Source organism: Rhodnius prolixus, unplaced genomic scaffold, assembly GCF_049639745.1.
Source record: "Rhodnius prolixus isolate KJV_2025 unplaced genomic scaffold, Rpr scaffold_7, whole genome shotgun sequence".
Lineage (NCBI taxonomy): Eukaryota > Metazoa > Arthropoda > Insecta > Hemiptera > Reduviidae > Rhodnius > Rhodnius prolixus.
The window spans coordinates 38174024-38188255 of NW_027411582.1; the positions used below are offsets into that span (position 1 = coordinate 38174024).

A 14232-nucleotide genomic window follows, 5' to 3' on the forward strand; every position below is an offset into this window, starting at 1 on the left:
AAATGTTAAAGTCCAAATGGAACTCTAAAAATTGTTTCTTTGTGAAATTACGATTTTTCAAAGTTTACAAACATGTAAAGTACAATTAATTCAGTTTATGTAAACTGCAAATGTTTGGAACTAGAAAAATGAGACAGGCAACTCTTTATTTTCGAAACGTTGACATGGTCAATTTGTATCAGTAAGTTTAATAAATAATTCTCGTATGTTCTCCATACGCCGCAAGTTATGTAGCAGTTGTCTAAGGAAAGTTTTTTCTACTCACAGTTTGATTAAAAAAAATTAAGAATATTTTGCTTCTATAGGTGGACAATGTGATTCCATTCATAAATTCCTAATCTAATTGTTTTAAGGTTTACTGCTAGATAAGATTAAAACGCCCAAAGAACTCCAGCAAAGAAAGAACGCAGGTAAAAACTCTACCTCCTAATGACAGTACAAAAAAAAAACCTGAATAATTATGAACATGCAGATACATTTTTACTGGAAAACAAATTTCTTTTGAAGTACTGTGTAAATCAGGGGGTAGTAAAATGATAGCCTACCTGAAAATATGGACTACAAGCTGATAAAATAACTCTGTGACAATTAAATTTCTGATTTTCAGCCCAAATAGTGACATCTGCTAAAACTTCTGATTCACAGAGATCAGATAAAAAGGAACCAATATGTTTATGATAACTATTCCATTTCATACAATATTTTTCCGCAGAATCCATCATTTCAAAAGTGCCTACACAGATTAATTTAAAAGCTACTAAACCTTGTCCATCAGAACCTACCTTTAAAAAAATTTATAAATATAAAACTGAAATTCATTTTCGATTTCATAGAGAGTGCTGTGAAAAATATATACATTGACTTTTTAATACTTCACGTCATTGAATTTGATGATTATATAGATATCTAATAAATTTTCTAAAATAAACATAAATTTTTTAATAAAACAAAAAATAGTTTCAAACAATGTTGGCAAATAAGCAAATACTTGGGGAAAACTTGAATTTTTCTTAGCATTGTTGGCTTTGTTTGAGCTTGAGCTGAAGTGGGGACAGAATGACGACCTACGGGTGTGTTTTGTAGAAGTGGTGTACTGACGCGCAGAAGCTTTCTGTTTACTTCCAATTGACTTTTGCCTTATTTTTAAACAATTTTGTTGAATATTTGAGTGTTAGTGATTATTTCTTCTTCTATTAAAATAATATATAAGTTAAATTATAATGTCTTCGGCAGCTTCCTCAATAAAACAATCACCGAATGTTAATAACGCTGCTAGTGGAGGCCATGGTTGGCCTCGTAGAACGCCGCAAGGGCAGCCTCATCTTGATGGAAACAAATTCACAGCGAGTCAACCTTTGACAATAAATCGCCCAATAAATTTGTAAGTACTTATTCAAATAGTAAAACTAAAAGTGAAAATTTTTGGGAAGTTTTAGATTAGTATAAATTTTTCAATTAGTGCTTAAAATCATGGTGGTCGGCGTCCTTTTTCCCTGTTATTTGTTGAAGGTATGTTTTGAAGTTAGCAAATTAAAAATTTTCAAAATTTTATTCGATAATTTTTTATATATTTTTAATTTTTTAAGCTTAAATTCAAAGCTAGAAGATCGAATATGGTGTTATAGTTTATTAATTTATTGTTTAGTTTCATGAGAGCTGAATTTGAGTAAACTTTTAGAGCTTTACCAAGTCAAAATCTAATATATTTTACATCTTAACGTAGGTACCCATTGACGAACTATACTTTTGGCACAAAAGAGCCATTATTTGAGAAGGATCCCTCTGTACCTGCGAGATTCCAGCGAATGAGAGAGGAATTTGAAAAGATCGGCATGAGACGCAGTGTAGAAGGAGTACTATTGGTACATGAACACGGACTTCCTCATGTACTTCTCTTGCAACTGGGCACAACGTTCTTCAAACTACCTGGTGGTGAACTGAATGCCGGTGAGGATGAAGTTGAAGGATTGAAAAGACTTCTAACTGAGGTAACTCTAGCGATTTCTTTTAAATTATTAATAAGTGGTATTGAATTAACCAAACTGGAAGTGAACGTAAAGTAGGTCAGTTGTAACGAACATGAGAGGAGTATGCTGTTTGGGGAAAAATCACTCTCAGTTATTACTGTTTAAATGCGAGCGAAGCCTGAAATGAACCTTTTTTGAGCTAGAGTGTACCTCTAGTGCGACCTTGGGAATAAGGGGCTTTGGCCATAATTGCCTCACGCTTTAGCTGAGCCTCGACGAGAGCGGCTTTTATGATCAGCTGTCTCAGGCCCTGTCTGGGACGAGCGCGAGTGTGCCTTGCCCTTGAATGTTCAAAAACCTTCAAGTGGAAAGGTGCCATTATTAAATCATCCATTAAGTATACTCCAAATGTTCTGAGTAAAAGAACATAAAAAACTTGATATGGCGAACTCAGGCAGGAGTAACTCAGCTTGTATTCATACTTGTGGTTGTATTCATTTTGTGTTTTTTTTTTCTTATCTACAGACCCTTGGAAGGCAGGATGGTGTCAAACAAGACTGGATAGTTGAAGACACAATTGGGAATTGGTGGAGACCAAACTTTGAACCACCACAGTATCCTTATATTCCTCCACATATAACAAAACCAAAAGAACATAAGAGGCTATTTCTTGTACAATTAGGTGAAAAAGGTAAGACAAAAATGTAGTAGTTTCTGTTTTCTTTATAATTATTAAAAAATAATTTGTAAATCGAAAATGAATTTAATTTAATAATAATTTATTTTGTTTTGTTTACATCACGGTAGGATTTCAACAATATATTGATTTTTCCCTTTTTTTAAAAAAAAGGGGGAATTTTACGTTCATTTTCCAAAGTTACCCCTTTCATTCCCTTTATTTTTTGTTTGGAAAATATTCTTTTAAGAAATTTTTTTTAAAAACCGATCATAAACAAAAATATTTAGGTAAAAAAGAAATAATAAAATTAAAATTTAATAAATAAAACGCGCACACAATAAACCAAAACTCTAAGTGGGTCTCTTATTCTCCTCCTAAGTAAAACCAAGAAAAATCAAAAACTAAGTAAAACAGAAAGCAAAAACGTTTTATTTATATTTGTGTTTATTTCAGTTAACCGAGACATTGGGAAGTTCAACCACCATGGACAATGTAGTTGTTACTACTCCAGTCTGTATTATAAATTTGAAAAACAGTTTGCTTGTTTTGATGATTGTGGTTAAATTTTTGTTCTTTCTGTCATTTGAAGACCCTAATTGTGAAAAAAAAAAAAATTAAATATTCGAGTAAATTTTATTCGACTTAAGGCTAGCTACAAGCAGACTGTTTCTTCAATTAACTTACAGAAGACTGTTTTTAAAATATTTTGAAAGTGGCTGCGAAAAAAAAATAGTAATTTAAAAAAGAAAGAATGTTAGTGCTTATTATTAATTAGAAAGTTTTCCCTTTTAGAAAGCAATGGGGGAATGTTGTATTTTTTGTTTGTTTTTTTTTTCCAACAAAAATGGTGGAATATTTTTAATAATTGTTGATGTTCATCATCTGATTGTTCCTTAATCTTTTTTTTTTCTGCATAAATTCTTTAAAAAAATTGTAGTTTTAAAAATGTGCAATTTTAGAAAGGCTTTTCCAGAAGTTTGAAGACATTTCAGCCCCTTTTAGCGCATTCTTTGTAGGTTTTTATTAGCTATCCCGGTTTGGTGAAAACTTTAATATAGCTTTCTAAAACATTAATAGCTTTTTTAAGAAACCCCTTTCTTTTTCAAGTTGATTGTATTGTTGTAATGGGTAAGACCACGTACGCAGTAGGTGAAGGAGGAAACATTAGATGTAGACGGAGGATAACCGCACAAGAGCCAGACCGAGAATGGCTCACTTTTAAAGAGAACTTTATCCGTTGCATTTTATAGAAGCCTAAGCTATCTAAAAGCTCCAAGCGACTAGGGTAAGAAGTTAAGAAAGAGAAGGCGTACAAAAAATAAGGATGAATGAAGACAAAATTCCAAAAGTCTTCTAACAACTGGAGAATTAAAGAAAATGGAAGTCCTCCAGAACTAGTTAAAAAGTAGGGATGTCGATTTAGCTTAGAAGAAGGTGGAAAGGGCAGTAGGGACTTGGACTTGTAAGAGGAGTTACGTTACATAAATGGGCGCATTCAGCAGACAAGAGCGCTACGGAACTATCCGCTGAATGGCGCACTTTTAGTATCGCTCTCACAACATGTTGTGGGAGCGGACGCCATCTTATGGAGCGGAAATTTTCTATGCTACTTCGACGGAGCGGTGATCGCTACTAGCAAAATACGTGTATTTATCAAAACAAGTTTGAAATTTTTCCAGTTTTTTTGGTAATTAAACGCAACTCTCCCAAAATTACCAAATAATTATCAAACCTTGTTTGTAACAGATGTAAAATTAATTCTTAGCCATTTTGTGTATGCTTGAGAACATTTAAAGCTCTTAACATTAGATTTTTCTTAGAAAAATCACTCGGAAAACGACTTACGTATTTCCCGATATTAAGAAAAATACTAGCTTTACTGCCTTGGCAATATTTTTGGTAGAAAGGGGATGAAAAAATACATAAAAATAACCTATCGCGGTGCTCTTCTTTCTTTTTGATAACAAGTTAAAAAATTGAAATATGATTAATAAATACCAGATTTTGAAATGGCCTAGCACCTTTTAATTTAAAAGACGAGTTGTTTTTTTATTTGACCGATTCCTCGCCAATCTTAATTCGAAAAAAGGTTATGTTTAGGTTACATTAGTAGCAGAGCGTTCAGAGAAATAAAGCGCTCCCTTTGGGAGCGATCTGGTGGTAGCGCTCTTGTCTGCTGAATGCGCCCAATATCTCTGGAAAAACTGGGACAAAGCCCATTGTGAAAAGTTAAAGAGCTTAGGGCGTGGGTGATGGAAATCTATATAATATTTTCTGTTTTATTCTGATTTTCAGTATAAATTATTTTCTCTACGTGTTGTTAAAGAAAATAAAAGTGGAAAATGAATTTTAAAACAGAAAATATTTCGTGTAGAATGCGTTTATTGGTTGCGGAAAGTCTTCCATCTTCCACCGGCTTTTCTTTTTTAAAACAAAATCCTATTCTTTGCTTTTATAAACTTTAATTCTGTGAAATGATAAAAAAAAAAATCCATTTTGTTCCATTAGTTACGATGTTTTGTTTTCTTTAGTTTTCCATTGACCAGTGTTTTTTTATTTTTATTTTTTTTAAATTTTGGAAAACTAAGGATTTCCACTTTTGTAAAAAAGTAAATCCATACCAAAAAATGTATTTGCGTCTTTTATTTTTTTTTTATTAGGATTTATTTTATTATTTTTTTAAAAAAATAATTTTAATAATTTATTGTTTTTGTTTTTTTTAAATTGTGACTTTTTTTTACTGAAATTTGCGTGACTGGTGTGAATGAATGGAGGAGGGAATGCGAACTATAATTGCGAATTGCGATTTTTGTTTTTTTTTTTCCCCCTTAAATTAAAGAAAAAAGTTTTTCATACCACGCCAAACGTTGGTGTGGTTGGTTTTATATATTTCCATTTTTTTTTTTTTTTTTTAATTATTTTTGGGAGGGAAAAACTTTTTTGGCCATCCTTTTACAAATGCTGTAGAAGTGTGTATTATTTTTTTTTTTTATTTTTTTTTTTTTAAACTAATATTAGTAATAAAATATGTTACTAAAATGTTTCTACATTTTTCTTTGAAAGTTTTTTGTTTATATTTATATTTTATAAACTTTTACGCTTAGTTTATTTTATTTTTTAACTTATTTATTAAAAATGTAGATTATTTGTTATTTCTTTAAAATAATCGTTACTGAATCTCTATTTATTTCACTAATTCACAGTTTAATAATTTTTTTTTATGAAAAACTTATATTTCAGCACTCAAGAGACTTGACCTTTCAGTTGTGTTTCTTGTGAAACATTCTAAGTTTTTATATTTTATTTTTTTCCCCCACCCATGAAGAAATATTATTTTCAATTTTAAACGCAACAATTTATTTTTCTTATATCTAGATGCTTGTGGTGAATTATTTTGTTGCAATTTATATTTATTTAATTTAAATCTCTTTTGTTGGGCAATTTTAACCGCAATCTTTTGCGTTTTTCTAGAAGCCTTCGTAACTCCCCGTGCGTTAATGGGTGTCCAGACATTGTGGAAGATGATCTTATAATATGATGATGGGAGGGTTTGGTTAAGTCGTCTACGATTGACAACATTGCTTGTGAGATTTGCTCTTGATGCTGATTAGATTTAAAAAAAAGTAGCTTACAATACATAAAAGGAATCAATTTCTTTATATAATTTTTTGAAATAAAATGTTTACTGAATATCTATATTTAATGGCAGGACTTTCGATGGCTTTCGTTATGAATCTGGTAAAAGGCATCCCAAACTAGAAACGTATCTTAAAAAAATTGACCCCTGCTAGCTCTTTGAGGAAGCCTCGCTTAGGAAATACTTACCCTCTTGTTTATTGAAGCTCTCGGTCATTCTAAATTGCCCAAGAAATGTTTAATTTTACTAAATAGATTATTTTTCAATTTTTATTGCATTTTTCCCTTTTATCAAGAAAACCTGGCAACAAACTGCATCCTACAAAGAATAAACATTCTAAAGGGAGTGGGTTCTGTTCTAAAATATTCTGTCGTTGGGTGATCAGCCATTTATGGGAGACCTTTGCAGCCAACTGAGCTATTTTACTATGTTAAGGAGAAACTACAAAGTGTTACAACTCTAAACCTTTAATTTGATCTCCCTCCGATATGCTGTTTGCTTTAGCTACAGTAAACCAGGGTCAGAATATTCCAAGTACCAAACTTCATTCATATTTTTCCTTTGTTTTACGTTTTTTAAACGGACTAAGGTTTTTTTTTTTTTTAAATTACACACCGTTCTATAATATTTTACGGTGGGCATGCGCCCCTAAAAAAACTATTGAGTATTTTTAAACGGTTTAAAAAAAATTTTCGCTTTTCCTTTATTGACTCTCTTTTAAATAATTTGTTTGCTTCTATTTTACTTTTTTTATTTTGAACAAAATTATTAGACCATTTTATTCAAAAAATACCGTCGCCTTTGTTTGTTGTTCTTCTAAGCAATTTGTTGTGGGATGATTTGTTCATAATTGTTTTCTTTGTTCTGTATTATGACTACAAACTATTATACTGACATTTGAACTCGAATTTTCTAGGAGTTACCATACTACTTGTTATAGTTATGATAACAAAAATGTTAAATTTTTGGTTGATATGAATATAAATTTGTATATACTCATTTGAAGTGCATACTCTATTTGGTATTATTATTATTATTTTTTTTTTAAAGCTTATATTCTCAATATTATGTTTACACTTAAGGTTTTTAATTTATATGAAAGTATTACTTATACTTCTTAAGCATGGAAATTAAAAAAAGTGATCAATGAGACTCTGGTTATGAATATACTTCGTATGATACGATTTGGAGATGGGTTCCAACGTTTGGAGGTTACACTCTTTGTTATACAATCACGTGACTTATCATTTCCGTCTGTTCTAATATTTAATTGAGGTGGAATCCATGACTACGTTTACCATTTACAATAAATTTCTTATGGTTTGTCCTTTTTTTCGTTCACAATCTTGGAAATGCCGATGTTAAACGTGCAGTTTACTGAAAACAGCAAATTTTGTTTCACAGAAAATGAATCAACCACCTTAGCACTTTACGAAATGCTACTTTAGTGTTTTATAACCTAACCTTTAATTATTTTAGGAGGAACAAATGTGTAGCTAAATTCAACCCCAGTCGAAGGTAATTTTGTATTGAATGGATTTTTAGTCACTTTGCCGAGTGACTATTAACCTAAACAGAGGTAGCCAATATTACTTAATTATTTTCATTTTCTTATCGTTCTACAAAGATCTTTTATAACCTTCCGAAATGTTTACCTACAGTCTGAGACTCAATTTTTTTGGTGATTACGTTCGTTCGTTTTTTTTGTTTTTTTTTTTTGAATTTTTTTGCTTTAAAATTTTTACCATTTAGAGTATGTGCTTTTTAGGATCAAGAGAAATATACTTATTTCTACTCATAATTTAGTTTACTTTAAATTTAGAATATACTTTGTATATGTATATTTATTTTTATTGTTGTTCATTAAAAAATAAATTCTCTGATTGAATTTATTTCATGCATGTGGATCATATGTACGTACATAATAATATCGCATATCTCAAAATATAATCACACCTAGTTTATTTTAAAAATATAATTTATTTGGTAAGCCTTTTTTTATTTTACAGGATGTACATTAAATTATAAATTTATACATAATATTTTTTGTGCTTATAATTTACATATATTGCATGTACTTTTAAATATGATAATAATAATGTTTTACTATGATTTCTTAGTAAATGATTCTTTTTTTTAACTGTTGTCCAGGGATTAGAAAAGTTCGTTGATTTTTCTGTGTGTGTGGGGGGGTATATCGTTATTTTTTCTTTTTATAAAGCAGGAAAATTTTTGTATAATTTAGAAATAAGGATTTTTCCATTTATATTCAGCTACATATTTATATATTCATCCTGATTTTTTATTTTTTCCCTTCTAAATCGAAATGTATAAATTTTGTTTTTGAATACATTAGGTTTTAGCTATTCTGAACAAAAAAAACAAAAACGGTGCTTTGCTGATTTTTATCCATACCATATGATCTGTGATGCTGTTATTCATTTTTAGTATTTCATGCCCAACTAAAAGTAATTTAAAATTTTTTCCTAATTAAATTTAATAATAATTTAAAAAAGGGTAACTTGTAAATGTAAAAATTTATTAAAAAAACACACTTCCATTCAGGAAAAAACCACGTTCGTAACATTGTAATTCAAATCATTTTTTATTCTTTTTTTACTTTTCATTTAGTATTGAGGCGAAATCAAAATGCTTCTGTACCAACATTTTTATTCTTTGAAGTCTCCTATTGTAATAATTCATTTGGATAGACATTTTTATCTTGTTAGTAATTAACCAAAAGAAAACACTTATATTCTCACTTTAAACTTTGTATGTTGAAAACAAACTGAAGAAAACATAAAACTAGATTCTAATTGATTTAAAAAAAAAAACAAAATACTAAATATTTTGAGGAGAAAATTGTCTTTTTTAAATAATTATGCATTAAGTTGTAACAAAAATTCATAAGATAAAAATTTGCTTTTGAAAGGAAAACGGGTTTTATTTATATTTATTATTATTAGGTATTATTATTAATTATTATCATATAATATTATTACTATGATTATTAGTGACGTTATCATTCATATTTTAATTACTATTATTTTTACTTTCATTTCTTTAATAATATTTATTATTATTAATAAATAATTGTAAATATGTAAAGATGAGGAGCTTAGACATGAATCAAACACAGGATTTGAAGCGCAGGAGTTCAGAGGTATTCTCCTCAATTAAAGACTAAAGACCCGCCCCCATGTTGTAAAATATGTCGGGGAATTCCTCTTAACTCCATCCATGCTTCATGCTAGAGACCCTGACTTAACATCCAGACGAAAGCTTTGTGATTAATAACAGGTGCTATGGAGTCCTTCTTCGTTTTAAGTAAAGAAAAATCCAAATAGAACTAATAAGAAAAGATTATAATTGGATTCCATGGTAGTTGGCTGCAGAAGCGTATGCCAAAGCGATCCAAATGGCCTATTGTGGCATGAGCCGGTTTGTGTATCTCTTTGTTTAAAAAAAAAAAAAAAGCCTTTAGAGGAGAGGTCTTTGGGCTAAGCATGAGTATTTCTTCTCCGAAGAGCTGCACAATCCCTTCGTACTGATATAATAAGCTTAATATCCGTTTTCCTGTGACTTTCCGTTGCCACAGTCATGACTAGACTTAGTGACAGCAAAAACTGAATAGCTGTAAGGCATAAAACTTCTCCAAGATTATAGCAATGAACTCTTCCATTGAGGGATATTTTTCATCCAATCTTACCAGGCTCAAATCCCGCTCTGAATTATTTGAATTAAACCTCTGCTGTTTTCGTAATAAGTTATTTCCCCTATTTCAGTAATTTTGCGACGTTTTTTGTGCTACAGACTTTTTAAATTGCCCGAATTTCCATATTCAACTCTCTATGATCGCATTCAATTCCCATAGATATCTTGAAAGTATAGAAACCATAAAAGTAGAAAGGGGTATCCCTACACTTGGGACAACCTAGATTCTCTCTAGGGCCCCACCCTTGGTAATTAGTTTGCTTTCTATTATTACTCTGTTTTTGTTGTCAGAACATTGGCCTAAAGCTACTCCATTTGAATATCTCAAATTCTTGCGATATCGATATTATATCTCTGCAAAATCTTTGCTTGAAGATTTTCGTTGTAAATGTAGTTGATGCGATATTGGCAGAAAGCAGCTTTTTAAAGTTAAAATTAATTAAAACCCTTTCCGTGGCCATCGATGGCTAAAACCTTATTGTTTCAGCTTCATTTCACTAAAAATGGCAACTTAAGCTAAATCTCAAATTCTGTGCTTTTCCTTTTTAAGTTGGGTGGATTTTATTCACACATGCGCACAAATTTGTAAAAAAAAAAAAAACCACACTTTTTCTGACTCTGGGGTTTACAAAACGGATATCTCCGGAGAAAATCTTAATTGAAAAACTGTAATTAGAAAAGTAGAGAAAGTGAAAGTGAAAAAAATGTATCCAACTTCCGCAGAAGCTGTCGTTGAGTGCGTAGTAATCATGTATTCATCCTAAACCCTAAAGTGACCTGACGTGAACCCTGCTGCAGGAGGGCATGTTTGGTTCTTGTCTAATATTCTTAATATTAATATATTTTCTTGATTACTGAAAGAAAGTTGTGTACTGCCATTGAAAAATTTGCCAATACTTAAAAATATGCATATAAAAATCGCAAGATCGATCACAGAAGGTTTTTTTTTCCCTAATTATGTATTTAAAACAAAAGTGCGAAAAAACTGGTTGGGAGCTTCTACGATTTCTAAATCAAAGGTAATTAGCTCCTTATGAAATTAGGTACATTTATATCTATTATTCTATAAAATTTTTATTTAGTAATTTATTTTATGTATAATATGTATTCAAAATAGGCATTTATTATTAATAGAAACAGTGGTAATCTTGTTTTTTGTGTTTGATTACTATTTTTCTAGCTCTGTTCGCTGTGCCTAAAAACTACAAACTTGTAGCCGCACCACTGTTTGAATTATACGACAACTCGCAAGGATATGGGCCAATTATTTCATCTTTGCCACAATCCCTTTGCAGGTAATAATATTAATAGAACGCAAAAACAAAAATTATCTCTTGTTAATTCTTTCTTCACAAATAATGATTAGACTTGAGCTGAAGTGTGACGTTCCAGAACCACACATTAGGCTCACTGTTCTGTGATGAAATTTTCAAACAATACTAGGTCGTAACGTTAGTTTCATTCAAATTCAAATGAAACGCTTTGGCAAATCTTTAGATTAGTTAATATACGGGACCTATCACAATAAGTACGGTGATGTGTTCAATAAAGTATCGGAACTTTATTCATTTCCTTTAAGGGTCATTTTAGGGAAAAACCAGAATTCTCACTAAAAACATGTCCGGAGAGTAGAGAGGAAACTGACAAAGCCCAGATGTGTTCTGGGTTGGTTAGGAAACTATGTATCAAATTTGAAGAATGGGACGGGATGCATTATCTAAGTTGGAGCTTGTCAACTTTCAGCATCCCACAGAGACATGAAGGCGTCACAGAACTTCTCGACAGTCTGTATTCCTTGGTGATGGTGGTTGTGCCGCGTGAGTGGTTGATAATCTAGATCAGTGATGGCGAACCTATGACCCGCGCAAGCTTTTTCACTGACCCACAATTGCTAGGCAACCATTTGTTTGTTTACGTGGGTTGATTTAGATTTTCTAATTGTGGTGGATAATTTATATTCTATCTGTATTTTTTTTCAATCACACATTGACACAAAAGCAATTTAAATGCTATCTATAACCTTTAGTTTGATCATTACAGTTCTAAAACGCAAATGACGACAAATGCTTTTGTAGTATTTGAAATAAAGCAAAAGTGTTTACAAAATATCAAATAAAATGTATAATTTTACTCATATTTTGTTTGTTAAAAAAAAATCGATAACCCAAAGCAAATAACCATATTTACATTTTTCTTAGATAAAACACACTTTTGTTCAGTTATGTTTGTAAAAAAGAGACTCCCATAGCACTTTGTTTCGTCCCGTTTTAACCGTTAAGCCAACTGAATGTTTTAAAGATGTTTAGTTTTGAAAATATTCAGTTTAAAAATTTTTAAACTTAACTCTTGTGCAAATGGGTATTAGTGACCCCAAGAGCTATGTACTAAAAAAAAAAAATGAACAAAATTTGACCCACGTCTCAAAAAGGATCGCCATCCCTGATCTAGATGAACGTTGCCACTAGAGTCATAGCATGACATTGCTATTCTATTAAGATAATTTACCCGTCCATTATTATTTATATTTAATACAGAATCTTCTGGCCAATGCTACGCTACTTCAGCTATACTTCCTTAGACTCCCTATCTTACAGCTTGGGAGCTCCCTTTCCCTAAGCTGAAAATGTCTTTAAAGGGAACAGGTTCCCCCTGATTTTTTGATAGCCGAGAGAATGCGGCATGCTGAACGCGATAGATCTGCATCTTACCATCGCTGCTTCCGACAGTGGTGAAACGTAAAAATTTTTTAAAAATGTCCAGTTTACCCTTGGACATTAACCAGCTGTTTCAATTACTATATGATTATTGATTTTAATTTTTTTGAAATTTCTTGGAAAAGATCCAAGAAGTCGACGTATTTTTCATTAAGTAACATATACAGTTCTAACTTTGGAATAGCATTTATTATTAAGGCCGTTTTAGGGGAATAGAGCTATTCCAAGATGTCATTTCAGTGTACCGGTTTTACAAAAACTTTGCATTGTCAATTAGAAATAACATTCAAATATTCGGAGTTTTTCTTAAGAATACAAGATTGTTGCTCCTTATGTTTACTCCATCTTATGCTCATCTTCATTATGTTTCTATTTGTGTTCATCATTAAGAAATTAACTGTCTTATTGTTTGTGTAATGATTTTTTGTATTAAGTAGTTTCATTTTTTTTTAATTTGGTTGTCTTTTCTTAAAACTTTGTACTATTCAGTGATAAATTTATTTTCTTATTATTATTTTTGTTTTTGTTTCAGATTCAGTTTTATTTATATGTAAGAAACTTTACTAAAATGAACAAGTTATATATAAATAAGAAGTGTTCCCTTTAGAGGAAAATGTTTTAAAGAAAAGATATATTTTTGATTTGATTTAAGAGCTTTTTATTCCCCTTACTTTAAAAAAAAAAATAAGTACTTTTAAAACTGGAAAAACAGAAAAGGCAAATTGTAATATGAAAATCTAAAAGTTACAGAATATTTTTTTTTATTTCTAAGTACCTCATTTAAATTTTATTTTTTAACAATTTCTAGTATTTGTTAAGGATTCGTGTGTTTGTATATAGATCTTAAATGAAAATAATTTTACTATACTGGACTTTAATTGGGAAGAAAACTTCGAAATTTATAATTTAAATAATGTTTGAATTTTTTTTTTTTAGTTCATAATTTTGAATAATATATTTAAAACCTGTAGTAGCGTAAAAGTCAGAAAAAAAAAATTAAATATTTAATTTCGTTTTTTTAAAATTTGTAATTATAATGGGATTTTTAGAAATAATGTTTTGAATTTTGTAATATTTTTGTCGCCCCCTCCACCAATTTTGTAATAATATCAAAGACTTTAATATGGATAATTAGGGAATCTTGCGGATTCATGTTGGCTCTGTGTATTTCTATTGTATACAAATTTTTTAGAATCTTTTTTGATTAATTTTTATTTTTTAATTTAGTTTCATAGTCTATTGTAAATATATATTTCTTTTTATCAAATTTCTTCTTTGTCATATTTCTTTTTAGATTTCTTTCCGAACCTCTATCATTCCTATGTTGAAAATAATAATAATGGTTTCTAATTATTAATTTCCTACTATAATTGTTACGAAAGTTTTTATGTTATTCTGTACATATTTAGGTATTTTTTTATTGATAAACAATAAAATACATTTATTGTAATTGTAGTTTTATTTGGTTTTTTCGTTCGAGTTAGCTATTTTTTTTCCCTCCACAATTGTGACACCAATTAG

General features: G+C 30.2%; 2 protein-coding genes across 6 annotated transcripts in view; one reads left to right on the forward strand and one right to left on the reverse strand.

The window, feature by feature from the left end:
* Window positions 1-14232, reverse strand: part of LOC141447584 (uncharacterized) — a 101210-nt gene that overhangs the window by 8337 nt on the left and 78641 nt on the right. The window contains exons 1-2 of one of the 3 annotated variants that reach the window (XM_074115286.1): window positions 546-722; window positions 266-426 (exon numbers count right to left, since the gene is read on the reverse strand). The exons of 1 other annotated variant lie outside the window; for it this stretch is intronic. In XM_074115286.1, coding sequence (XP_073971387.1) covers window positions 266-328 — 63 coding nt within the window. In that variant the 5' untranslated portion in view covers window positions 329-426; window positions 546-722. Of the gene's footprint in view, window positions 1-265; window positions 427-545; window positions 800-14232 lie in introns of those variants that run through there. One more of the 3 variants, XM_074115285.1, reaches the window with a different exon arrangement.
* Window positions 1020-14161, forward strand: LOC141447588 (cleavage and polyadenylation specificity factor subunit 5-like). Of its 3 annotated transcripts, none has more exons than XR_012454463.1 (5): window positions 1020-1381; window positions 1724-1988; window positions 2493-2658; window positions 6118-11292; window positions 13244-13357. XR_012454463.1 is itself a non-coding variant. In XM_074115295.1 (5 exons), the coding sequence occupies exons 1-5, from the start codon at window positions 1221-1223 to the stop codon at window positions 13263-13265; spliced, it is 729 nt and encodes a 242-aa protein (XP_073971396.1). In that variant the 5' UTR covers window positions 1022-1220; the 3' UTR covers window positions 13266-14161. The 3 variants fall into 3 exon arrangements, 2 of the variants coding, with proteins under 2 accessions (XP_073971397.1, XP_073971396.1); XM_074115295.1 differs by having other exon boundaries at window positions 1022-1381; window positions 11178-11292; window positions 13244-14161; XM_074115296.1 differs by lacking the exons at window positions 6118-11292; window positions 13244-13357 and adding an exon at window positions 3100-4421.